Genomic DNA, 26760 nt, shown 5'->3' with positions numbered 1-26760 from the left:
GGGACGTGTGCAGATCCTCGGGGCGCGTTAGTCACAGTGGGTTGAATACGAGAATTTTGGAAGGTGGGCAGCGCAGGGCAGGGACCCAAAGTGAAGGCCAGGAAAAGGATGTGTGGTAGGCTTCAATTTGACACACAAAACAGCGCTCGATTACATATTACAGATACACATACAAAGTTATAAATAACTTCTGTTGTTGCAGGCCCCAGAGCTTAGTGTTTAAGCTGGGTTTGGCATCCTTAAAGATGTTATCACCATGTGACAAATCCACTGCTGAGTTGATAACCTTAGACACACAAACACACTTCTCTTCCAGGCTGCTTTTGTCTGAAGATGTTTTTGCCAGCATGTTTCACTGAATAAGACTACTGTGAATGACAGATGATACAAATAACCAATCGATGGAAGTAGTTTATAAATATTTTAATGTGTTATTTTGTCATAAATACACCATATATATTAGGAAAAAAGCATCAGTCACAGGAGAAAACATGAGTTACAGTAGTTTTGTGCAAATAACACTCAATTTTGATTTCACAAACTTTTGTTTAACCCCTTTAAACAAAACAAAAACAACAAAAGTTTTTTTTAAGAACTTTTGGCACTTTTCAAGTAGAACCATCCGAACTATTGTTCATTTAAGAAGATATCAAAGATATCATGAACTCAGAGCATTGGATATACTGAAACTGAGGTAAAGACTGGTAAATCTATTTGAATTCCACATTTTCCCTCCGATTCAAAAAGGTCCAATGTTTTCCCATATCGCCCAAACAAGAACTTATGGGTGCATGTTTAGCTTTGTGCAAATAACTTTTAGCTAATAATACCTATTTTTAGCTATTTCAATTTTCAGGCTTGTCCCCAGCCAGCCAGCAGCAACTGGAAATTATTTAGCCCTTTAGCTTGTCCTAATTTTACCATTGCTCTCGAAGAATAATGCACCAAATGTAGGCCGGTTGTGATAGACGTTTGAGATAAAACTTCTATGCTGGTGTTACCAACTCTACTAGATACCTGAGAACATGAGACATGTGCCGTCTGAATGACCAGCTTCTGGTTGGTTATTAAAACAATGATCAGATCTAGGGACAAGATAAAAAGTTTTGGTCAGGAACAAGCCTTCAGTGACCATTGAAAGTCTGAATATCTATCAAATAATAACAGATTGCCACCAAAGGCAACGTTGAGACTAAAAAAAAAGTGCTTCTCTTTGAAAGTCTGACCTTTTGGAAAACCCAGGCCATTTTGGGTTAAGCAAATCAAAACGAAAAAGACAAAAATCTATCCCTCCTATGTGAATAGCACTGAAGCCACTAATTTAAGATTTTCCTTGACATTGTCAAAAATCTTTCCACCAAACTCTGTTTTATTCCTCTAACTTCAGCTCAACGAGCACAGCTGTGCGGGCCAGAAGGGGTTCAAGCGCACAATACCAGGAACTGCCTCTGGAGGGCCTCACTAGAGTCCTCTGTGTGAGGAGCAAAAGCCAGATTCACAGTGTTCATCTATGACAAAAAGCTTTTAAATCCATCAGCCAAGAATTTTTCTTTGTCTTGAGGCCCTCCAGTGCCTTTCTGTTACTCAGCAGACCCTTACTGGCCCTTTAAACTAACATAGACAAACAACTCTTCATATCCTTTCACCAACACTGGCGCTTGGCTCTGCACGGGGATGCCCCTGCTCCCTGCCAAGACTCTGCAGCGGCAGCCAAATATCTGTCACAGGAGAGAATCTGCTTCGCCTGAGGAATACTATCATCTGGCTCCAATTTAATTGATTTCACAGCATTAGAAAAATAGAACTTGCGAAGATAAATCACGTTTTTCCAATATGAAAAATAGATCGAACTCTAGCAATTTCTTTCTTGGTTGTTCCAGTTTGGTGAAAGGCATTTCTGTTAGCATAAATAGAACTTGATAAGACATTTTAACACATGCGGATAGTATGTGCTAAAAACGGCCGCTACTTCGAACTACATATTATATAAGTGTTTCGTAGCCCTGCACCCTTTAAGGACAGCTGCTGTGTAGAACCCGACTAATGGCAACACCACGAGCTAAATGAGCGTGTGTGTGTGTGTGCGCGGCACATCGGTGATTGTGTTTCAGCACTCGTGAAGTGACTGCTTACCTCTGAGGCTCTGTCACCTATTAGCGAGTAGTCGGATTCTCTTTGCTCGTCGGTTCTACATCTCAGCAACGTCCTTTCAGAGTCTGTTCGCAACAGGGCGGCCTTGAGTAAAACTGCACTTGCATACTGACAAGGTACAGAAGTGTCAAGAGACATAAAAGGCAAAGTTACTATATTATAAATCTCAAAAGGAACACTAAAAAAGGCTCATAGCAACATTAGCACTATGTAGCTAATAAAGTAACTCCGACCAAAAAGTGAATATGGCTTGGTGAAAGAGCTGCTAGCCATGTAGTGTATTAACACCGGAACAGTATATTGCAGCACAGAAGAGACCAGCAGTGTCCGAGTTTCTTTGGAAGTGCTCTTTTAGTGGCGCCGTAATCGTTTCAAAAGCATTACTTTTAAGGCTTGTCTGACAGACAAAAGGCCAAAAGTGTGTATATACACACACATGTAAAAGACTCTGCTGCTCTCCTGCTGTGTGTGATTAGTCGAAGTAAACATGCATAGAAGACGCACACCCCAGGATAGAGCTAAAATATGACCGTAATACTGAACGGTACAGATCTAGTACAGTACGGGGTGATATATGCACACTAATTCTGCTTCTGCCATGCCTTTGTACCAGCGCACACTCGGCAAGCACAGGTTCAACACACCAAACCGATTCCCGGTGCTACACACGAACCCAACATCAAATAGTCAATCTGTTTAAGAACACATTAGAACTCCTAATAATAAACCCTCCATCATCCCCGATACCCTAACCCTCCCAAAATGGGGTGACTTGAAGCACCGGTGTGTCAGTTAATCACTTCAGAATGGCTGAAAAGAGAACTGCAGCACATGAGAGATCCTCAGCCCTGATCCTCACAGCATGGGTCGATAGATTGACAGAGGCTGACTGAGGGCAGGTGCAGTGCACCTGCCTTTCCAGATGCACACGGCTGGAAATGAGCCTTCTGTTTGATCACTTTCAGCCTCACTGACAAACTTCATTACGATTCAGCTCAATACGTCTGCTAGGCACTGGAATTACAGTAGGACAACCTTCACTGCAGGGAGCTTCGCCACTACAGCAAGCGCGCTGCAAAGAGCGGAACAATCTGGAAATCCTTTATGAGCCTCTAATATCTGTTTACCTATCATTTGGTAATACAGAGAAAAAAAAATATATTTTCTTATTGTTTTGACAAATTTGTGAGCCTTTTACACAGGCTCTAGCATTGCTGTTGAACACAACAGCGTCTCAGCTTTCTCAGGGTGCTGGTATTATTTACAGTCATGGTATGCTGGGCAAAGGATCTCTCATTAGGCTGTGATATTTCTCCCTGGCTGTGAGCTAAATCCTCGCCATCCCTCAACAGCAAATCCGTCGTTCTAACATGTGAAATGGACGGTTTTGAGCGGGTAATTGGATAGTGGACGTTAGCGATTGTAAAGTGACCCCCCCTCCCTCTCCCCGGAAAGTGAATTTGTCAGATGAGGGGATTAGGGGTCGAAGAGGTCAGCGTGTGGCTGCAGGTCCACCTCTCTGTTGAAGCGCTCAATCTCTTTATTGGCCTCCTGGACGTATTCATCAATGAACTGATCCATGACTGAATACACACATGTAAGGAAGCAACATGTAATGGCAACACACAGGATCACACTAGTTCTGTCAAACACAGTAACATTCAATACTGTAAATATTCAATATTAGTTTTGATGCTGTCGATTACAGCTCACAATAATTTTAACGATTCCTCAGTGTGTATAAATGCATCTACAGTAATATGCATAAAATCAAAGCATGTTTTTATTTAAAAAACTCCTTCTGAATAAACATTTAGCCTTCTTATCAGATTAATAAAAGTAAACACATTCCTATTTGTTTATACACAATGCAATGAGTTGAAATCATAGTCTGTGGTAATCGACAACATGCTTTTATTGCAGTATGCAGACATTGAAAGTAAAATACTATAATAAAGTGTGGGGTCGGTAAGATTTTTTAAAAACGTTTTTGAAAGAAGTCTCAAATGGTCACCAGGGCTGCATTTATTTGATCAAAAATATACTAAAAACAGTAATATTGTGAAATATTATTACATTATTACTCCAGGGGTATTGAAATTAATAGTTTCTACGATGAATTGCGATGTGGACGTGGACGATTCTGTATCAATGCAGTAATAGACCATAACTGACTATAGCTTACTGCCATTTCTCTGACGTCATTCGTTGCATGATGGCATCTCGCGCTAGCATAAAATGGCAGGAGTTGAAATACAAAAGCGAGTAATAAAAACCGCACCCACTATTTTAACATTTACAGCATTGCGAGCGTGTGTGAGAGAGAGAGCGTGTGTGCGAGAGCTCGCATGCGAGCGTTATTGTAACTCAAATACACTACTTGACAGTTTCATGCGCTTTTAGTGTTTGTTAGTTCTAAATGCTCCTGTTGTCTGTTGTGTTCAGACTTAAGTTTTGTTTGATGTTTGCTACATGCAGGAAGAGTACTTTCTTTGAACAGATAAAATAAAAAGGGAGATCATATATCTGACTGATTGTATTCACTGATGAAAATGTAGCCATAATATTGAAAATTGAGGATGAAACGCATCATGATGCATCTTGGAATTGAATCGAATCACTGACACGATAATCGTAATCGAATTGTGAGACCAGTGATGATTCACACCCCTAATTACGCCATTCTTCAGTCACATGGTCCTTCAGAAATTATTTTAATATGCTGATTTCTTCTTATTATTTGATGAATAAAAACAACGGCATTTATTTGAAATATTTTGCAACATTCTAAATGTCCGTCAATTTTGACCAATTTAATGCGTCCTTGCTGAATCTCTTTCAAACTAAAAAAATCTTACTGACCCCAAACTTTTGAACAGTAGAGTAACCGAGAAAATTTATACAAGTATTAAAAGATACGAGGATGGAAGTTGTGCTTTTCTCCAAAGAAACTGACAAAGTGATGACCGTTGTAGAAGTAACCGGGAGGGAGAGGATCCAGGTGCCTTTTCACCTAGAGATATATAAAATTAGTACTTAAGTATTTAAACCACCGAAGCAGCATCTGCTTTGATGACGTACAAAGGCGTGCAAGTGCAAGCGTGTGTATACTCACATGAATGTATTTGATCTCCTGTGGGGTGAGTGTCCTCTGATTTTTCTTGATTTTCTTTGGCACTTTCTGTGAAACACAAACACACTCACATTTCCAGGCCTGATTAATGATTAATGCATGATTGCATTAAAATCTCCATCTCTCTATATTTCTCTATAAATCCAAATTAGAGTGCCCATAATTCCTAAAATTTGTGTTTCTTTATTAAATATTTGGGGTTATATGATAATTCTTTCAGCTACCAATGTAGTTGCTCTCAGCAAACATTTTACTCTGCTTAATTTCCCACAAAATTAGGGCAGAAAATATGAAAGAAGTCTGCGGATTCCACCTGGTCCTAACCTATGAGAATTTACCTGTTTGGCACAATGCCGGAGCCAGTCTTTCAGCCCCTCCTGGGTGAGCCCCACTCCATGAAACATTAGATAACAGTTGTTTGTTGTCCGTGGGCCATGGTGAGTCCCCTGATCGGGGGCAATGGTCACATTCCCACTGATAGAGTTACAGTTTACCTCCATCTGTCTGTCATTGTCTACAGTGAAAACAGACACCACATGCAGTCAGATACACACACACACACACGCACACACTGAGTCCAACATGCTGCACACTAATTTATCAAACATGTCATCGGACGGAGCTATGTCTAGCATGGCGTGCCAACAGCCATCCATCCCATCAATCACTCCTCTGCAGTGGTGGACTACAACTCTGCACTCTACAAACAAGCAAGGAGTCAAACTCGAAAACAACTGAACACAATGCACTGAATGTTAAGAAAATGTTACAAAAACTTACAGGGATCTGAAAACAAATCACACACCAAACCGAATGTAGGCACCAAAAGAAAAATCAAAAGATTTCCATAACAAAACACAGATGATTCATGGGGATAACTAGGCATCACAGATGGTGTTCGGACCGTATGGGTCCTAAATGAGCTAAACTACCTAGCGTGCTGTAACTCAGGCACTATTTAATCACTCAGCTCTCTCCATTCTGTCAATCTGCCCACTCTCTCCATGCAACTACACCACAGATTCAAAGGAACAGAGGACAGTAAAAAAAACCCTCCAAAAAATGTGACCACAGGAAAAAAAAAAAAAGAGTGAGAATAGATGTGTGCAGGCCACATCACTTTGAGGATTCAGAGGTGAGAGTCCTACCGTGTGGCGTTACCCCACAGGCCCCCTGCCTACTACTTCTCATAGAAAAATCATACATTAACTACATAGACAAAACCAGAGCAAGAGACATCCTCGAATCAAACAATATACATTTATAAACAATTTTAGTTGATTCTTGACTATGTCACACTGTATTTTTCCCATAAAATAAATGCATATTAAGGCAGATCTGGCATGAGATAACGAAGACAGACTGCCCTACCAGAGAACAGCACTTTCCCACTGATGTGATAGATGTTTCCTGTGAAAGGGCTCGGTTTAAGAGAGGACTTCAGAGCTGAGAAAAGAAACCGAGAAAGAGAGAAAGTAAGTTGGTTTTACTTTGATCACTTCCATCCTTATGTAATACTGTCAGCGCTCCCTCTATAATTAAACCTTTTTGAACGTTTATTATTGATTAGGTCTCTGACAATTATTACATAACCTCCTAATCACGATTATTTGATCAAATTGCAAATATTTAAAATTAACTCAATCATTGTGCAAGGTAAATTACAAGGATATACTGCCACCGAAATAAAGTAATTTTAAGTGAATAAGCCAATAAGTGCACATTTTATGTCTCTTTTCAATGCATTACTGTGCATTATGTTAGAATTCAGACCATCTCTAGAGGTGATCTGATTGTAATTGCAACTGACCCTATTTACTTTCTTTAAGTAAATAAATGTTGTGAAAAAAAAAAAAAGCAGACCACTGCAGTTTTATGCAGACCACCTTACAATACTGTGTGAAGAATTTAGGAAATAATAATAAAATATACATTTTACTTATTCTTCTTTATGTCATTCTAATCTGTGCCAGTGTAATTTTAGTAATTTTCCATACTATTATAGCATTTATTAATATATTGAATTAGCTTCTATTCAGTTTTTATTTTAATTTTTGTTTACTTTTTAGTAATGCTGTTTATGTTTTAGTAAAGTTTACTGTATATGCGTTTGCTTATTGTAGTATGTTTACTTTATAGTTTTTGCTTGTTTTTTTTTTTTTTTCAACATTTCTATAAGTTTTAGTAGTAGTAATTTAATTTAAATAAGTAATTTAGTTGACAAGGCAACTAATTTCCAATTTAAGGAAATTAAAGGTTTCATCAAACATTTATATTTTATTTCAGCTTTATTTTAATTAATGAAAATTTCAGAGGTCTTAGTTTTAGTAAACAATAACAACAGTGCTCTGTGCAATATTTATTTACAAAGCCTTAAAGGAAGTAATACATATTTGATTTCGGTGTGATTAAATTAAGTTATGTACGTGAATTAAGTTAGATAATAAGTGACAAACAAATAAATAATTATTTGCAATACAAATAATCAACAAACCAGAATGTCATGATTGTGAAAGTTTTATTGATGATAAACACATGCACAAAAAGATGCTTACCTTTGCAGCGCTGCAGAAATAATGGTCTCTCTAATGGACGACTGAACTCAATACGATGCTGAGACATAGACAAAGTTCCACTTCCAGAAACAAACCTGCCCTCCCACCTGAAACAATTACACAGTATAGTCCAGTATAGTTAAACATCCACCTGTATGTACATACATATACTAAGAAGAGGAGAGAACAAGACTATTACCAGCCAGGATACAGAAGGTATCGTGCATTGATCATATGAGACTGCGAGAAACTACTGTCATCCAAGATAAGACTTACATCTTCAGTCCTACAGTACAAAAAAAAAATTAAAAATCCATAATTACCATGACATTTAAGTGAGAGTGTAAGTCAGAGGAATCATCAATATACAAACCTTCTAACCACCCCTTTTTCTGCTAAGACAAATGCAGTTCTGGGATTGGCTGCACGGATCAGCTGCTGCATGTGTTTGAGAAGCGGGTGCTTCTGCTCAGTAGTCAAACCCGTGAAGACAACATTGCTGACGACGCCTAAAAGAAAAACTCATATAAGGAATCATTTAACAGACGCTACTTACAGTGCATTTATTACATGGGGAATTCCCCTAGAGTGCTGAGGTTAAATGAGGCTGCTTTAATTAAGGGCACATTGGTAATGGCTCAGTGTCTTCATACACTCAGTACAGTTTGATTGATATTGTTCATATCAGATGAAAAGGGATGTTGTTAAAAAATAATGCTTGTTTGTAACCATGGGATTGTTCAGAGGGATATGCAGACATAGAAAGTTGCTGAACACCACTTAAGCATTGTTCATGTGTAAATGTGGCCAGTCTCATTTTAATCTTGAGATTTTTTTTTTGGAGGAAGTTTTAAATTCAGAAAATTATAATAGGTTTTGTAGTACAAAAGAACATTCTATCTCTAAAGATCCCAGAAAAATCTGATTCCATATGATATGACCCCACACCAGGAGCACATCTGATAATCTATTCTGCAACATCCACACATACTCGCACCATATTGAGAGAAACTCACCCTGACTGCACTGTTCCAGGAGTTTGGGGAAGAGAAGCCTGTGAAGAGCAGTTTCAGAGAGCTTTAGATGCGACATCAAACAAGGGAAATTACAGCGTGTTAACAGGCCCATTAGTGACTTACACTTTAATTACATAATGACATATAATTCTTATTACGGCATTTACATTCTGAATTACAAGTGTTCATTTGGAAAAGTAGGTGTGATAAATGTCATGTGGAAAAACTCTTGCCTGTGTTTGATGAAGGATGTGAGTGGGTTGACACAGGCTGAGATGGCACCCACTGTCACTTGGCTGTGAACTTGTGGGTCTGGATGAGCCATGATTGCCTGGATTACATCCAGCACATCGGTGTACCTACAAAGCAACCACATAATGTCATGTAAAAAAAAAAAAAAATGCATGTAATAAAAATAGGGCTGTCAAAATTAACGTGTTAACGCATGTGATTATTTTTTTCGGTTTAACATGTTAAAAATATTTAATGGAATTAACGCAGCATCCTTTTTTCTGTCATAATTTGGCTAGCATTACATTATATGGTCACGCTCATATTCACACAAATGCTCTTAAACCATTCAAGCACCACAAGACAAATGAGAACGCACTCTCTGTGAATGTCTTGTCTGTGATACACACATAACTCGTGTGCACAGAAAGACGTGCGACAGAATTGCGTTCTCTTTTGAGCTTGAACAAACAATAATTTATGCCCAAATACCCATTTTGTTGAGTATCCTTATAAGAGCAGTCTTAAATGAGTTAAATAATGTCTTTAATTAACCTAAAGAGTTGTGAGAAAAGTGGCAGGTCACAGTAGCCTAATAAACCAGTTACTGTGATGTCTCATTAATAGTAATAAAAGAACAAAGGTAACAGAGTAAATTGTAGCTTTAATAAGGATTAATCTATATTTAACTAATAATTTATGCAGTGAAGACATTAAAGGAACACTCCACTTTTTTTTGAAAATAGGCTAATTTTCCAACTCCCCTAGAGTTAAACAGTTGAGTTTTACCGTTTTAGAATCCATTCAGCCGATCTCCGGTTCTGGCGGTACCACTTTTAGCATAGCTTAGCATAATTCATTGAATCTGATTAGACCGTTAGCATCGCACTTAAAAATGACCAAAGAGTTTTGATATTTTTCCTATTTAAAACTTGACTCTTCTGTAGTTAAATCGTGTACTAAGACCGACAGAAAATACTGGCTGCAGCAGTGCAATGATATTCAGCTTAGCAATGAACTATGCTAAGCTGAATGGACTGTACCTGTTTTAATGGGTTTATGTAAAGATTGTTTTAAGTTCACTTAAACTAAAAGTTATTTTTTAAAGCCTTATAAATGTTAAAATTGATAGCTTTCAGTTATACGGTCATGATGAATGTCTATAATTAATGTTTAAAAAGTCAATTTCATAGAGATATTGTAAAAAGATGCCATTAAACATTTAAATTATACCTTCTTTAATTTGTTTCTACACTAATTTGTAGAGTAACTGTGAAATTATTACAATATAAACAGGGGTGCACATAAGAGGTACGCATGCGCGGTAAAAAATAAACTATATGCGTACCAGAAAACATGGAGGGAAGCGCTTTTGAGTACCGGTTCACAGGGATAGGTTTACTTACTGGAGTAGGATTTTTCTCCATCTCTGGTAAGATAGCAATCATCATAATATGTGTGTTCTTTAATTATTAGGTGTGCAACGGATCGCAGTTAATCCGTGATCCATACGGATAAGGTCCAACGGTTCGGCACGCATGTGATTCGCGGATTAACTGCTATATTTAACCATCATAGAGTGAAAGTTTGTAATTTGGACGTGTTTTGTCTCGCCAATTAACACATTCAAACGACTTTAAAAGCGGAAGAAGAGGCAAAAATCGGGACTCGCGAACTGTAATCTGTGCGCACAGCCCCCCGAAACGCGCGCATGATGAGAGTCAGACAGCGCTCGAACACCGAATTAACTCCGCTTTCGCGTTTACTTCCGCTTGAAAGGAAACATACACACAACATTGTCAAAATGCCTGTCTCGGCAAGTATTCTCTCGGTTATGTCATAAGTGAAGTGTTGAGAAAGAAACCGGATGTGTGTCAGTTATTTGGTCCGTGCTTTCCTTCTTAAAGTGACAGCAGCCTTTGCTGTCATTAATGTTAGTAAAAAAAAAAAAAAAATAAAAAAAAAATCATTATCATCATCATCTACCATGTACGAGAGAAAAGAAGATAGTGAGGAGAGCAGTCAGGAGGAAAGTGATTAGGACAGCTTTTAGGATGTGTCGTGTAAAGTGTGAGTACCAAGCAAAATCTCCAGGTACTCCCTTGAGAACCAGACCAAAAAAGTTATGTGCACCCCTGAATATAAAAATATAAAAAACTTTTTTTAATCACGATTACAAAAAAAAAAATAGTGTGATTAATTTGTTTTTGTATTTTGTTTTTTTTTAAATAAATTGACAGCACTACATAAAAACAATGGCCAAATGTTTCTTCTGTATCACTGGCTGTATCTCATAGCATAGTGAGAGGCTTAAATAAATGTGATGCGCAATGCGCACCTCACAAGGTTCTGAGACAGTGTTCCTGTCTGTCTTACCCTGGTATAAGCAGCAGAACTCTGGATGAGCTCAGAACTGTGTCCCTCTGTTTGGCCAGAAGATTGCTCAGGAACCGCTGAAGGTGTGAAGCACTGAATTCCTCAGAGCCCTCCAGAGAAGGGCAAAACACCTCCCACCTGCCAATCAAACAGTACTCAGCATAGGAGAATTAAAGTATAAAGAATACTAAAATACTTGCCATTCAACTCAGAAAGTCAGAATTTCCAACCTTCTACTTGAAGAATGCAGTAGAACACAAAGTACTAATTGAAATTTGGTTTTAATCATCTTCCAATGGTAGTACAGCAAAATGCATTAAAGTCAGAAATATCACTCACTAGGAATCTCCCACGTCCAATATTAAACGTAACACAACATTATAGTTATAATGATAGTTCATGGCATCTTGATTGTTCTCTCACCTGGTGCTATTTTGATTCACTTTCATCAAGAAATCACACAGATTCTCCTTATGACTGCCCGGCAAGCCTGAAATGATAGTGAGGACCACCTACACACACAAAAACATTTATCTATTATTATTCATATGCTCTGCTTCCTCCAGCATGACATGTCAGCTAGATTATGTATGACTGCGTTCTGATACACATGCATTTCACCTTTTTGTTGGATTCAGGTTTGGTGCTTTCAAGTACAGTGTCTGAAAACACAGTTGACACGTGGTCGCTACAGACAGACTCTTCACCCACGCTACTGCTGATGGCAAAATGCTGTAGAAACCTGAACAAAAGTATTTAAAAATATCAACGTGCATAGGTAAAGCAACAAACTCAATGCAATCAATAAGAAAATATATACACCGATCAGGGATAACATTATGACCACCTTCCTAATATTTTGTTGGTCCCCATTTTACTGCCAAAACAGCCCTGAACCATCGAGGCATGGACTCCACTAGACCCCTGAAGGAGTGGTGTGGTATCTGGCACTAAGTTGTGAGGCGGGGCCTCCAAGGATCAGACTTGTTTTTTCAGCACATCCCACAGATGATCGATTGGATTGAGATCTGGGGAATTTGGAGGCCAAGTGCCCACTGTTGGCGCTTTCGGCGGTGGCCAGGGGTCAGCATGGGCACCCTGACTGGTCTGCGGCTATGCTGCCCAATACGCAACAAACTGTGAGTGATGCACTGTGTATTCTGACACCTTTCTATTAGAACCAGCGTTAACTTTTTGAGCAATATGAGCTACAGTAGCTCGCCTGCTGGATCGGACGACACAGGTCAGTCTTCGCTCCCCACGAGCATCAATGAGCCTCGGCCGCCCATGACCCTGTCACTGGTTCACCACTGTTCCTTCCTTGGAGCACTTTTGATAGATACTGACCACTGCAGACCGGGAACACCCACAAGAGCTGCAGTTTTGGAGATGCTCTGACCCAGTCATCTAGCCATCACAATTTGGTCGTTGTCAAACTCGCTCAAATCCTTACGCTTGCCCATTTTTCCTGCTTCTAAAACATCAACTTTGAGGACAAAATGTTCACTTGCTGCCGAATATATACCACCCACTAACAGATGTCATGATGAAGATATAATCAGTGTTATTCACTTCACCTGTCAGTGGTCATAATGTTATGCCTGATCGGTATATATATATATATATATATATATATATATATATATATATATTAGACAATTTGAAATGCAAGTTGATGCAAAAAATGCAAAAGGTCTTGTCACTTGTCATGGTCATAGCTTGTTAGGTTTGCTTTATTGTTTTTGATTGTTTTACTGCTTTAAATTCTGCCACACCATCCCTGGATAGCACAGGGTCTATGAGTGTACATTTGTGTGGTGTGTGTGTGTTACCTGTCCTGCTCTGGCAGCTGTGGATAAGCAGTCTTCAGAACAGCACTGTGGCTGTTTGCCGCTGGAGAATGTGTTTCATGAAGCTTAAACAGCCTGAAGTACCTGAGTGGAAACACGTCATCAGATACCATCATATGCTACATCATTATACCTCTGGGCTCAAGCACAGAATAAGATCTTAACAAATCAGGCCCCATGCTGTTGGCTGAGCTGATGCAGAATGAAGTGTTATCTCACATGCTCTTGTGCTCAGGGCTCAGCTGATCATTGAGGACGTGCTGCACTCTCAGTCCAGAGTCTGATTTGTGCCAAGCTGGCAGGACCTGCAAATCATATCACAACTCATTTATAACCAAACACTAAACAGAATACAACTCTGCAGGACAAAAGAAACTTAAATGTTCCACCTGCATATGTATGTGTGTGTAAGCACCTGTGAATAGAAGCTTTTGTAGCTCTTGGTTCTTGGAAGTACAGCGATGGCCAGAGAGAGCTCAGTGCTGTGTAAAGGGAATGGGAGGTGTCGAAGCAGAGAGGTCTGATACTCTATGAACAGCACTGAAATATCAGACACAGAGCCCTGTGAAAAAAAAACATTACATACATTTAGTCAATACAAACACATCACTAATGATAAATGCATATCGTTCAAAAGTTTGGTGTTTATTTAATCAAAAATACAATAAAAACTATAATATTGTGAAATATTGTTACTATCTAAAATAGATGTTTTCTATTTTAATTAGTTGACTAATCTTTAGTCAATGAGAAGAGGCTTAGTTGACCAAAATTGGTATTAGTCGGTTAGTTGCAGAAAAAAAACTCAACAGGAAGTGTCGAAATCATGCAGTCTGTGATGGACAGATCGTTAACGACAGGAAATCCAAACATTCGCCTATCCTTCATCAACCTCAAGTATGGCTTATCATTTGAAACATGCAAGTAGTAGCAACTTGACAAGTTAAGTCAACGTTAACCTACATAAATGTGTGCTTCTATTTGGCCCATATCAAAGCGTTTATGTGGAGAACGTGCTTACTGCATGACATGGAGGTGCCTGTGCAATAACTTGCATTTAACTTAATAGGCTACTCAGTCATTTTTGGACATACTGAAACTGTAAATAGTCTGCTTTTATTTCTGTAAACTCCAAATAACAACAAAATGTTGTGCTTTTGTAAAATAACGAAAACAAACAGGATGCGCTTTCTGCTGTCTCTGTCTCAAGTGAACTTGTGTCACAAAAATGAACTTAATCTCAGCATATACTTGCCTCAGAGACTTGAAATGTCTACTTTTAAATTAACTGATTCAAATCGAAAACAAATAATCTCAGATTATGAAATCTGTATGAAACTTTCATGTAGGTGCGTCCAATACTGTGGAGATGAGTCACTGTTGTCTACATCTCTGCAGCCAAAAACACACAAAACACTAGTTTATCAATAAATTATTAAAACGTTCAGACAGTCTCCTTCTGTTTTTTCATGCCACATTTATAATTAGGCTATGTTTGCCGGTGTGCTGCTGCAAGATATATGCGTGCGTTTAGGCGCTGATTGCTATATGTAGGCGATTAAAAGGTCATTATTATGATTTATATGGTTTATTAACATAAATGTATGATTAGTCGACTAATCACTTAAATGAATGACTGCTAGTCAACTAGAAAAATCTTTAATCGACGGCAGCCTTGATTTTAATATATTTTAAAATGTAATTTATTCCTGTGATGGTAAAACTGAATTGAAATAGAAATCTTTAAGGTCACTTTTGAAACTCTTGTTTCTATTATGAGAACATTGCTCACCCCATCATAGAGTTTAATTGTGTTGATGTGACTCATAGGAAGTGTAATGGAGCCATGATGTGGATGTACAAATAAGATACCCTCAGAAAAAAACACCAGCTTCCCTACAAGACAATAAAACATCACAAAAGCATTAATGTCTATTCAGAAAGACTACTTGAATCCATGACCTTCCAGTAGAAGTGAAATCTGACCTTCCTCTGGCGTAGAGAGCAGGCTGTTGGAGAACATGTAGGCTGAGTCTCTCACTGTAAGAGGAATGCCCAAACATGTACCATCCTCTTCCTGTTTTACACACACACACACACACACACACACACACACACACACACACACACACACACACACACACACATATATAAAAGCAAGAGTTAGTACAGCATGAGAAAGGAGCTTCAATGTTTTGTACAAACCAGTGCATTATGAAACTTCACCTTCAGCAGATGCTGAGCCTGTTCAGACATTCGCACATCAGCCTCATCTACCTATAATGCACAGAAGTAATTTAATCAATTAACTCAGCATTTAATTAAAAATATCATTCACTCTGCACATGCAGAGATAGAAAATGAGTGCACTATACCAGCCAGCAGACATAGCGAGGAACTGAGGAGGTGAGCACAGTGAAACAGCTGTCAGAGGAAAGAGCGCCATCTGCAGAAAAAGAAATGCCTTACAGTCACATGTCCAGTGTTTTTCAGCACTTAACTGAATACCCTCACTAAATGGATTCTTACCTCTCTGCTGAATGTAAACGCTGGACTCTAGAAAGGACTCAGAGAAAACTACTGATCCCAGGTTTCTTCCACACTGGAGATCTGGGATATCATACACCATCATGGATGCCTGTGGAGAAGTCAGCCATTTATGTCACTGTACAATGAAAATATTTAGTCAGCCATCTAATGAAAAGCTGCAGCTGGGCTGGAAAGGTTTTACTCACAGTTTTTACCAGAAAGCGACTGTCTTCGTCACTGAGGGGAATGATTCTGTGTAAACAAAGATTGTTTATCTTTTATATCAGTTATGGAATACAAAATAAACCAATTAAAAGAACGTGGAAAGTGTATAATACAGTGTAAGATGTGAAGGTAATAGTCGTGTGTGTTTGTGTATAGAAACTCACGTTCCCTCATTATTGACAGCCTGTATGCTAAACACAGCTTTGGACCTGAAATAAGCAAACAAAGTAGATTCTCAATTCACAATGCGAGCAGATGTTGTTTCTCATTCTTCTTAGAAACCAGTGTCTTATAGCTAAGGCCCACAAGTAATCTGAATGCTCAGAACTCCAGAGAAGGTTGAAGGGTTAGCGCACCCAAAAATGAAAATGATCCCATGATTTACTCACCCTCAAGCCACCCTAGGTGTGTCTGACTATCTTCTTTCAGACGAACACAATCGAGATATATTTAAAAATAAATAAATGGGGGGCACGATTTAAAAATATTGATATTTTTCTTACAAAAACCCATTGCTTTGCTTCAAAGGCCTTTATTAACCCCCTGGAGCCAGATTACTTTTATGATGGATGGATGGATGGATGCACTTTTGGGGCTTCAAAATCACACCCCCCAATTCACTACCATTATAAAGCTTGGAAGAGCCAGGATATTTTTTTTCCTTTTCTTTTTTAAATATCTCTGATTGTGTCCATCTGAAAGAAGATATTCATCATATACACCTAGGATGGCTTGAGGATGAGTAAGTCATGGGATAATTTTCATTTTTGGTGAACTAACCCTTTAAGCAGATTTCCACAGAATTGGAACGTCTGTCAGTTCTACACATTCTCGTTTGTTCCCCTTGTGTGTTTAATACAATTTTGGATAATTTGAACATACTTCACCTTCCAATAAGAAAACAGAACTCATCTGTTTAACAGATTTATCAGCTCAGAAAGCAAGCAGCAAGAAAAAAAAAAGAGAAGTCTGCAGATTTCTTCTTGGCCTGTTTATAGCCACAGAGTGTGATTACTGTGTGTGCTGCATACCTGAGAGCTCCCCTGTACTGAATCAACCCGAAATTGTCCAAGGCCAGCTGAAATGTTTGTTCTGCTACATCCTTTGCCTTGAAAAAATATGCATACATCATTTACTATAATAATAACCAGAGTACTATTTCTATACCTATAATGATGGCATCATAAAATGCCTGTGATAAAGGCCCATTCACACCAAGAACGAAAACTATAATGATAGCTATATTAGCGTTCACGCAAACAGACAGGAACTTGCATTTTAGTTATGTTCTGTGAACACTTGATTCTCTCTGAAAGTAGTTCCAGCAATGTTTCAACAATATAATTCCCCTGTCATTAGCATTATAGCTGTGGCATGGACTCCACTGTTCCACTGATCAAGGGCAAAATCAGTCATCTTAATAGAATTTCTTGTGAGGGTGAAAGATTTCCACAGGCAGACATCGCAGAGTTGAAGTTCGTCACACAATGTCTCTTGTTGACCAACAGAAAGCTGCTTAGTTTAAAAAAAAATTCTGTGTGAGCTGTGCTACACTTGACAATGTCCCCTTTTTGCCTGCGAAATGTTGCTAATATGACCACACCTTTAAAACTTCATGGTTACAGTTATGAGAAGGCTATTTGTGAAATGGAAATATTTTACCCACAATCAAAGATTGCTCTCCCATCTTAAGCTGCCTTTTTATTTTACTAGAAAATAAACTTTACTTTTAAGGTAAATCCTACATTAATGTTCGTCAGAGTTTTGCTGGTGTCAATTTACCTTACTAGCACTGGAGTTGATAGAGAAACATTTGATTCCTGCCAATACAGACTGAACAGCAGCTGAGTAGATATGTGAAAGCAGCCTGTAACACAACAGGTCTAAATTTAGTACCAATCCAATCATCAAAACACAGTACAAAGCACAATTGGAGTACTTACTGTAGGTCTGTGCTCTTCTGCTGGGTGTTGTTATTTCCTGTTGGATTAAACCAGTGAACATCACACAGTGCAGGGAAATTGAAAATGATTTAATTAAAAACATTCTCCAGAGGTATACTTACCCAAGTATGGGACATGTGTGCTTCCAAAGAAATAGGTTCGAGCGCAGGCTAGTGGCCCTTTAGGAGCCACACACTGCAGCAGCTGTGAGAGAGATAAAAAGATATCAAATTGTTGTATGTATAAAAATACATAAAGGAAGAAAAGGAATTCATGTAAGGTCTGAGTCATCATGCCACTGTGTGGCGCTCTCTCACCATGTGTTTGGCAACACCCCCAGCAGGGCCAGTGTTGCGGATATGGTCGCCTTCAGAGGGAAAGGTGAAACAGTAGTTCTCCAGATCTTTCTTAGCAGAGTGACTTCCAAACAAAACGAATGGCTGCCTGCTTTTACTGGAGTATAGACAATGTAAAATTCATCATATGCCTTAGAAAGAAATAATCCCTCCAGAATGTCTTAGAAATAAGAGTTGCTGTATCACATGAAAATACCTCTTGTCTGTAATATTGCTGGAAATAAGACCATGTGAATAATATGTTCTGAAAGGCTGAAAGACACAGAAAATGAGATTAGGCATCACACAATGAATCATATCTAACACATTATTTTCAGTGACTGTTACAGCCAACATAAAATGGTTATAATAATGAGAAGGGGAAAAAAACATGTAGGAGGCAGCTTGATATAATTTGGAATTTATGATTTTAATCCATCAGGACCATTTAAGAAGGCTTCAATATCAGAATAGAGCCCTAAATTTGAGTTTGCAGACATTTGTGGAAACTACAATGCCTAAATAACTATTTGACTATTGGTTATTGGTTAACAATTATTTCCAGCTTATGCAACCTAGGTGACTTCATCTGAAAGTAAATAAAGCAACTTTGATTTAATTTTGACCTTAACCTGTTCCAAAATTATGGTAGGGATAATATTACAAACAGTACCTCTGCAACTTGAGCCTCTGAAAGCTCCTGCATGGACAGAGCACTCTCAATTTCCATACTGGAGAACAGACAGCTCCACTGTCTTTCAAATAGCTGAAGGTCCTGTGAGAGAATATCACACCCACTCTTGTATAAGAAAGAAATGGGTGCATAGACATGTGAAAAGTAAACAATCATGCTTCAATATATGCAATTGTTTTACCTCTTTGAGAAGGCAGTCCAGAGACACTGGGTCCAATCTGCTGTAGATTTGCCAGAGTCTCTGACTTACATCTGTGAGCTATAAAGATACAATATACAAACAATTTTGGAGAAGGACATAATAACAAAAGCTGTTTTAGTTAATGTGCCTTTACTCTAGTATCAACCATATTATATAATATACAACTGTTATATATTGTACATGACTTATGGGTTCAAGTAAAAGGAATAGAGTATAAATTCAAAACCTTGTATTTCATGGTGAAAAACACTCCAGCCCCGATTCCTTCCAAGGCAAATGCCTGAATGATGGGCCATTTCTCCAACATGAACATGTCAAACTTATGAACCTGGTCTATGGAAAATATGAATCAACTGTAAACATGATGGCCAAAAGTACAATACTTTTGCAATACCTACATCAGTGTATCACATGCTTACCATGTGAACTGTAGGGGATTCCAAGACAACGGCAGTCTTGAACCATGGACACAAAACTTGAGATCTTAAATTCCTCTGCAACCTCTTCATCCTCATACTAAGAGACAGAAAATGAAGAGAAAACAACAGACAGAAGATTTGAGATAAAGGAACAGTAAGTGGATGAATATGAGTGGATGAGTGTGTGACAGTCAATATTGGATATTTATCATCAGATATTGGATATTTAATTGTCTAAATGCTCATTTCCTCAACTATTTACAGTTAGTTGTATTTCTCACTTAAAGTTAAAAGGTTAGTTCACCCAAAAATCAACGTGACTATTGTGGTTCAACCTTAATGTTAAAAAGCGACGAGAATACTTTTTGTATGCTCGCATGTGTCGTGCTGCTCACTTGAACAGCATCGGCCAATAAAAATTTGCCGTTCTGACGTAGAACCCGGACACCTTCACTGTCTATACAATGTAAACAGCGTAGGAGAATGACAGGGTAGAGACAAAATTGTTGAATAAAGTCATTACTTTTGTTATGTTTTTGTGCACAAAAAGTATTCTCGTCACTTCATAACAATAAGGTTGAACCACTGCAGTTAAATCGACTATTTTAACAATGTTTTTACTACTTTTGTGGATCTTGAATGTGGTAATTACACTGCTTTCTATGGGGAATAAAAAAAAACTCTCGGATTCCATAAAAAATATCTTAATTTGTGCTTCGAAGATGAACGAAGGTCTTACGAGTTTGGAACGACATGAAGGAGAGTAATTAATGACAGACATGTCATTTTTGGGTGAACTAACCCTTTAAAATTGAAGAACACTAATAACTGTTCAACGTAATCTCACAATTAATATTTTTTTATTTATATTTTATCAATTACATATGTGTGTGTGTGTGTGTGTGTTATTTTTACATATCATTTCTTTAGACAAAATAGTAAAACATTTTTAATATCTGCCACAACATGAGAAAAAAAAATCTGGCTATTCTTTCAGCTAAAATTGTCATATAGTGTTGTAGAGTAGATCATTACCTCTGTCTCAGTCAGACAATGGAGGTGCAGATTCCTCCAGTGAGATACATAGGGAAGCAAGTACCCATAATTCACTGGGTTGCAGTACAGATGGACACACTCTGTCTTAATAAGGATGATCACATCTAGGAAAAAGCAATCATACAACAGTATGGAGTCAAAAAGATGTACAACAAATGTGCTCATTCCCAACAAGAATGACTGACTGCAAATGAATAGCTTTTTAACCCTATCAGTGAATATGATTGGATGAGAGGATGCCGTACCATCCAACACTTCTTCTGGGAAGTCCTCTGGGATCTGCTCCATGTCAAAATGGTTGTGTTTATACAAGCCACAGAAAAGGTAGCTGGCAAGCTCACTGCAGCCTTCATTGTAACGGCTGTCAATACCTGAAAAATCAAACACAAACACAGCGTATTACTTACAGGTGGCTCACTGAATCAAGCCATCTCCACCTGTCTCTTTGGAGTAAAGATTATATGAGTGAAAGAGCACAGGTGATTTTGATTAATTAACTCACCCAGGGAGCAAAGGATGCCATCTGGAGCTGTATTAACATCATCCCTTAGCAGAGCCTGGACCTGCCGTAAGCGGGAACAGCTGCAAAACAGCATTGCATTACATTTACTGAACATGTTTCAGGAAATAACAAAGCATACGAAACAATATAATACTGCAGGCGAACTCCTTATAGGACTCATGCAGAAAAAAATAGTTAAAGGGTTAGTTCACCCAAAAATGAAAATTCTGTCATTTATTACTCACACTCATGACGTTCCACACCCGTAAGTCCTTCGTTAATCTTCGGAACACAAATTAAGATATTTTTGTTGAAATCCAATGGCTCCATGAGGCCTCCATAGGGAGCAATGACATTTCCTCTCTCAAGATCCATAAAGGTACTAAAAATATATCTAAATCAGTTCATGTGAGTACAGTGGTTCAATATTAATATTATAAAGTGACGAGAATATTTTTGGTGCACCAAAAAAAACAAAAAAACGACTTATATAGTGATGGCCGATTTCAAAACACTGCTTTAGAAAGCATCGGAGCACAAATGAATCAGCGTGTCGAATCTGCTGTTCGGAGCGCCAAAGTCACGTGATTTCAGCTGTTTGGCAGTTTGACACACGATCCGAATCATGATTCGATACGCTGATTCATTTGTGCTCCGATGCTTTCTAAAGCAGTGTTTTGAAATCGGCCATCACTATATAAGTCATAATTTAGGTTTTTTTTGGCGCACCAAAAACATTCTCGTCACTTTATAATATTAATATTGAACCACTGTACTCAAATGAACTGATTTAAATATGTTTTTAGTACTTTTATGGATCTTGAGAGAGGAAATGTCATTGTTCCCTATGCAGGCCTCATGGAGCCATCAGATTTCAACAAAAATATCTTAATTTGTGTTCCGAAGATTAACGAAGTTTTTACAGGTGTGGAATGGCATGAGGGTAAGTAATAAATGACAGAATTTTCATTTTTTGGTGAACTAACCCTTTAATAAAAACTAAATTCTATCATTATTTATTCACCCTTATGTCTGTCCAAACTTTTATGCAGCTCTTTTCCATAAAAGGACAGTTTGTGGTGACCAAGGGCTATCAAGCACCACAAAGCAAAAAAATAAAAAAAATAATATAATAATAATTTATATGACTCACTCATCCACTATATTCCAAGTGTTCTGAAGTCATGTGATATAAACAGTAAAACCAAAATTTATTCAGAAATGTTTTATATATTTTTTTATATATCTATATTTTACTATTGGGTGCAGGACACTATAGTTCATTTATGTAAGTGAGGATAGCAAAATAAAGTTTGACCTTAAACACTTTGACCTGACCATGTTTTGCTTAAGTGTTATCTGACATAATTAAGATTAAAAAAAAATCTGACACAGTTTAACTATAATGAATAAACTGTATTAATGAATGAAATGTTCAAGTTGTCTGAATAAATTTTGGTTTGACTGCATGTGTAAGGAACAGACTGAGTCATTATTAACAGATAATCTCTTCTATACCAGAGCCATTGCATTCATTAAAGATTTTTTTTTTTTTTAAATCAATAAAGTCAAACACCACTGGTTCTAGCTTGTGTCATAATTAGTGATAGGTGCTTCTGAAACACTTTTATTTTGAATCAGTGGTGTATCAAACTTCAGAACATACATTCAGAAACTGAGGCTTTACATCATACAGTTTCAAACATCGGTTTCAAAACATTTCAAAAACTGCATATTTGTGTTGATCTGGTGAACTCATATATGGGTGTCTGTTTTAACCGATCTCAGGTCAGGTCAGTAATGTAGGTTCAGTTGTAATTAATTCAATCATTTTAATGTGTATATAATATATATAATACATATATAATACAAAAAGGATAATTACAGTTAATTGTTTCTAACTGGCCTAGTTAGCCAAGGCCTGCTTAAGAACTCACAAAACAAGCACTACCCATTAATAAAAGAACACAAGATTATAGAGTCTGTCAATGTTTAATTATTTGTAGATTATATTTACTAGATTACGCTTTCATAAAAAAAAACATCTGTAACACTTTACATTAAGGTTCCCTTTGTAAAGGGTTTATAAAGGTATTTGTTAATTAGTAATAAGTCATTTACAAATGCATTATACATCATTAATAATGCAGTTATAACTGTATGAATAAAAAGGGCGACTTTAATGCAATACCTGCCAAATAGTGAGCCGTTTTTAACTCACATTATTTAACTCAAAACTAGATGGTTTATTTCATGATGCAGCAAAAATTTACTATCATAATTAGACTGAAGGGTGTTGTATTTGTGATTTTCTTTTCAATATCTCATGACTGCCACTTTTCTTACTATGTTGCTTACCAGAAGTTTCTGTCTTACCCATGATACCCTCCAAAAATGTCATGATGCCTATCCACAGCAGTGTATAAAAACTGATTTATTGTTTTTTTTAAAGATGAAATTCCAACTCTATTTTGAAAATAAAACAAAAGATAATAAGCATAACTTGATGAGATATTAATAATTTAATTCCAGTATTAGTAACCTGTGAACCTTAATGTAAAGTGGAAACCTGTGAACCATTTATTAATGAGTTATGAACATTAACAACCTATGAAAGTGAACCTTAATGTAAAGTGTTACCAATTTTTCAAATGGTTTGTGAAAGGACTCCTTGAGCGGTTACTATAAACTTTTCTTGTTGTTTGCTGAGAGAAGGTTATTCAAAATGTGTATGAAAACAACTAATATCATAGGAGTTTTAATACTTTGAGACAATATGAATAAGAATTTTCAATATGAACAGAATTTTCATATTTGGGTGATATTAATATTATCAATTATGGTGCTGAGAGTGTCCATGGGCAAATTTTCTTTAATAGAAATGCCTTTATATTTGAGTATGTTGATGAGAGACACGACCAAATCCACCATATTCATCACTAGCCATTGTGATAGTGTACACTACAGCTGTACACTATCACAAAACAAATATATTTATTTTTAGATATGTCTATTCAAAACCATATGTGCAGCTAAAATGGATTTAGAGACACGTAATTTTGAGGGAAATTTGATATAACGTTATTTCGACAATGAATTCAAATATCACCGGTTAGTTAACTTACTGATTTTTATCACGTAATGACCGGACTGATTTGACGTTTGATATTCAAGGACATAGCAAAATCCATATCTTTAATGTATTTAACCAAAATCCAGGCGAACGGATGTTTACAGTTTCCCTGCGCTGTCACCATCTTGGAAACGGAAGAAGTGTCTCAGGGGATCACAAATCAAGCGAGAACAATGATTTCACGCTGAGGGGTGGGCGGGGGCGCTCGACAATTACCTCAACGACAACTATCTAGTAGCTAATTAGATTTTTATTGAATAACTGATTAATTTCAGCATCTTACTATACTGAAAGCCTTCTTTTGACACGATATATTTAGATGGATGAGGAGCGCGCGGACGGTTGGCCCGTGAGCCTCAGCAACCGTCATTTTTAAAATAAAAACATCGTGCCTATAATATAACCGGCACGAAAAAAAACGACGGAAAATAATAATTACCTTACGGCAGCGGTCATTAGAGGAGATTTGTTTTTCCTTATAGCAGCCATGTTCGTTGTTTGGTATTTAAAAAGGAGATCTGCCACTATTTCTATTGCTAGTCTCCATAGTAGGAATGCGACTCACTGTAGGAGAAAACAACAGACTTGAGCGCATAGGAACCGCGCATACCATTTCTTCAAGGAGGGGGGGAGTCGTCATTTTCAGCTTTGCACAGCGTTACAGTACAGACAATATGCCATCCCGTGATTGAAATATGAACATTGTTTGTGACAATTATTTATCAGTTTGTCATAATAATTGTTTTTGAACACAATTATTGCTAAATCAAAACAAAAGAATGACACTGTTGCCTCCTCCGATGACGTCAAGTAAGAAATATTACCAGTGTCTCATGCAATCGTCGAGCAACGTTATTCTCGGTTGAATTTTTTTTATTTTTTATGCGAATAAATACAATATTTATGTGTTTAATAATCTCATAAATTTTGTTTCTATTATGTTTCTAAAGTAACACCAAATATTACTGTTTTCTTAGTATCTGTTACAAATAACTATATCAAATTTATAGCTCGTTTAGCCATGTCTGGAACATTATAGCTGGTTATAGCTAGTGGTCACTATAGCTAAGATGGTCACTGTTTTTAAAAAAAGCAGATTGACCACCTTAAACTGGTATGACCAGCTGTTTGTTCTGGTCCACCAGCTAATAACTGGCTAAAAACAGCCAACCACGGTCCATTAAAGGATTAGTTCACTTACAAATTAAAATTTCCTGATAATTTACTCACCCCAATGTCATCCAAGACGTTCATGTCTTTCTTTCTTCAGTCGAAAAGAAATTAAGGTTTTTGATGAAAACATTCCAGGATTTTTCTCGGTTGAAGGTCAAAATTACAGTTTCATTGCAGCTTCAAAGCGTTCTATGCGATCCCAGACGAGGAATAAGGGTCTTATCTAGAGAAACCATTGCTCATTTTCTAAACAAAACAAAACAAAAAAATGTATACATTTTAACCATAAATGCCCATCTTGAACTAGCTCTCTTCTTCTTCTCTATTTGAATCCCAGCAGTGTAGACACTGCTAAGTGTATTACTGCCCTCTACAGGTCAAAGTTTTAACTAAATTGTCATATACAATATGCTTGTGCAAGTATCTAACAGTTAGTTCAAACTTTGACCTTTGGAGGGCAGTAATACACTAAGCAGTGTCTACACTGCCGGAATTCTAATAGAGAAGAAGAAGAAGAGAGCTAGTTCAAGATGAGTATTTATGGTTAAAATGTATACAATTTTTTAATTGTTTTTTTTTTTTTTTTTTTTAGAAAATGAGTGATGGTTTCTCTAGATAAGACCCTTATTCCTCATCTGGGATCGTGTAGAACGCTTTGAAGCTGCAAAGAAACTGTAATTTTGACCTTCAACTGTTTGGAGGCCATTGTAGTCCACTATATGGAGAAAAATCCTGGAATATTTTCATCAAAAACCTTAAAGGTTTCCAAGAGTGCTTTTTCACAAGATGTAATATAAGTCTAAGGTGTCTCCTGAATGTGTCTGTGAAGTTTCAGCTCAAAATACCCCATAGATTTTTTTTTTTTATTAATTTTTTTTAACTGCCTATTTTGGGACATCATTAACTATACACTTATTTTGGCAGCGCGCCGCCCCTTTAATTCGCCTGCTCCCTGCCACACAAGCTCTCGACTACAGGGCTCTCAAGTGTCACGCATTGAGCGTGACAGTCACTCATTTCGGTCTTTTGTCACGCACTCCCGCCACACATTGTATTTCTCACGCAGAAAAACTATTTATCATATATTTAATATGCCGCAGCGCCCAAAATGTATCTGGCCGCGCCGCTCTCTCTGGAACCGGGAAGGAATCAAGCGCGTCTCGAACCTGCCACTCATCAGCCAATCAAACAAATAGAGGCTACACAATAGCCAATCAGAAAATAGCACTATTGTATC

At 37.5% G+C, this 26760-nt stretch overlaps 1 protein-coding gene across 2 annotated transcripts; it reads right to left on the bottom strand.

The window, feature by feature from the left end:
• Nucleotides 1-386: 386 nt before the first annotated feature.
• On the bottom strand, nt 387-24928 carry dnaaf9 (dynein axonemal assembly factor 9). 2 transcript variants are annotated; one of them, XM_067385790.1, is made up of 37 exons: nt 24790-24928; nt 21218-21297; nt 20961-21086; nt 20695-20819; nt 19660-19756; nt 19467-19573; nt 19220-19297; nt 19018-19119; nt 18562-18617; nt 18327-18462; nt 18132-18213; nt 18010-18046; nt 17849-17933; nt 17098-17174; nt 16231-16275; nt 16048-16093; nt 15842-15950; nt 15688-15758; nt 15539-15589; nt 15299-15389; nt 15105-15208; nt 13728-13874; nt 13532-13617; nt 13295-13396; nt 12084-12204; nt 11886-11974; nt 11463-11600; nt 9089-9214; nt 8856-8893; nt 8213-8348; nt 8039-8125; nt 7840-7946; nt 6656-6730; nt 5623-5798; nt 5267-5332; nt 5071-5164; nt 387-3734 (listed from the first exon to the last, which is right to left on the bottom strand). In XM_067385790.1, the coding sequence occupies exons 1-37, from the start codon at nt 24837-24839 to the stop codon at nt 3628-3630; spliced, it is 3450 nt and encodes a 1149-aa protein (XP_067241891.1). In that variant the 5' UTR covers nt 24840-24928; the 3' UTR covers nt 387-3627. The 2 variants fall into 2 exon arrangements, with proteins under 2 accessions (XP_067241891.1, XP_067241892.1); XM_067385791.1 differs by having other exon boundaries at nt 13295-13387.
• Between the last annotated feature and the right edge of the window lie 1832 nt (nt 24929-26760).

Source organism: Chanodichthys erythropterus, chromosome 5 (genome assembly GCF_024489055.1).
Source record: "Chanodichthys erythropterus isolate Z2021 chromosome 5, ASM2448905v1, whole genome shotgun sequence".
NCBI classification, from domain to species: Eukaryota; Metazoa; Chordata; class Actinopteri; order Cypriniformes; family Xenocyprididae; genus Chanodichthys; species Chanodichthys erythropterus.
Note: the sequence above shows the minus strand (reverse complement) of the source record. Positions and strands in the feature narration are given on the sequence as shown.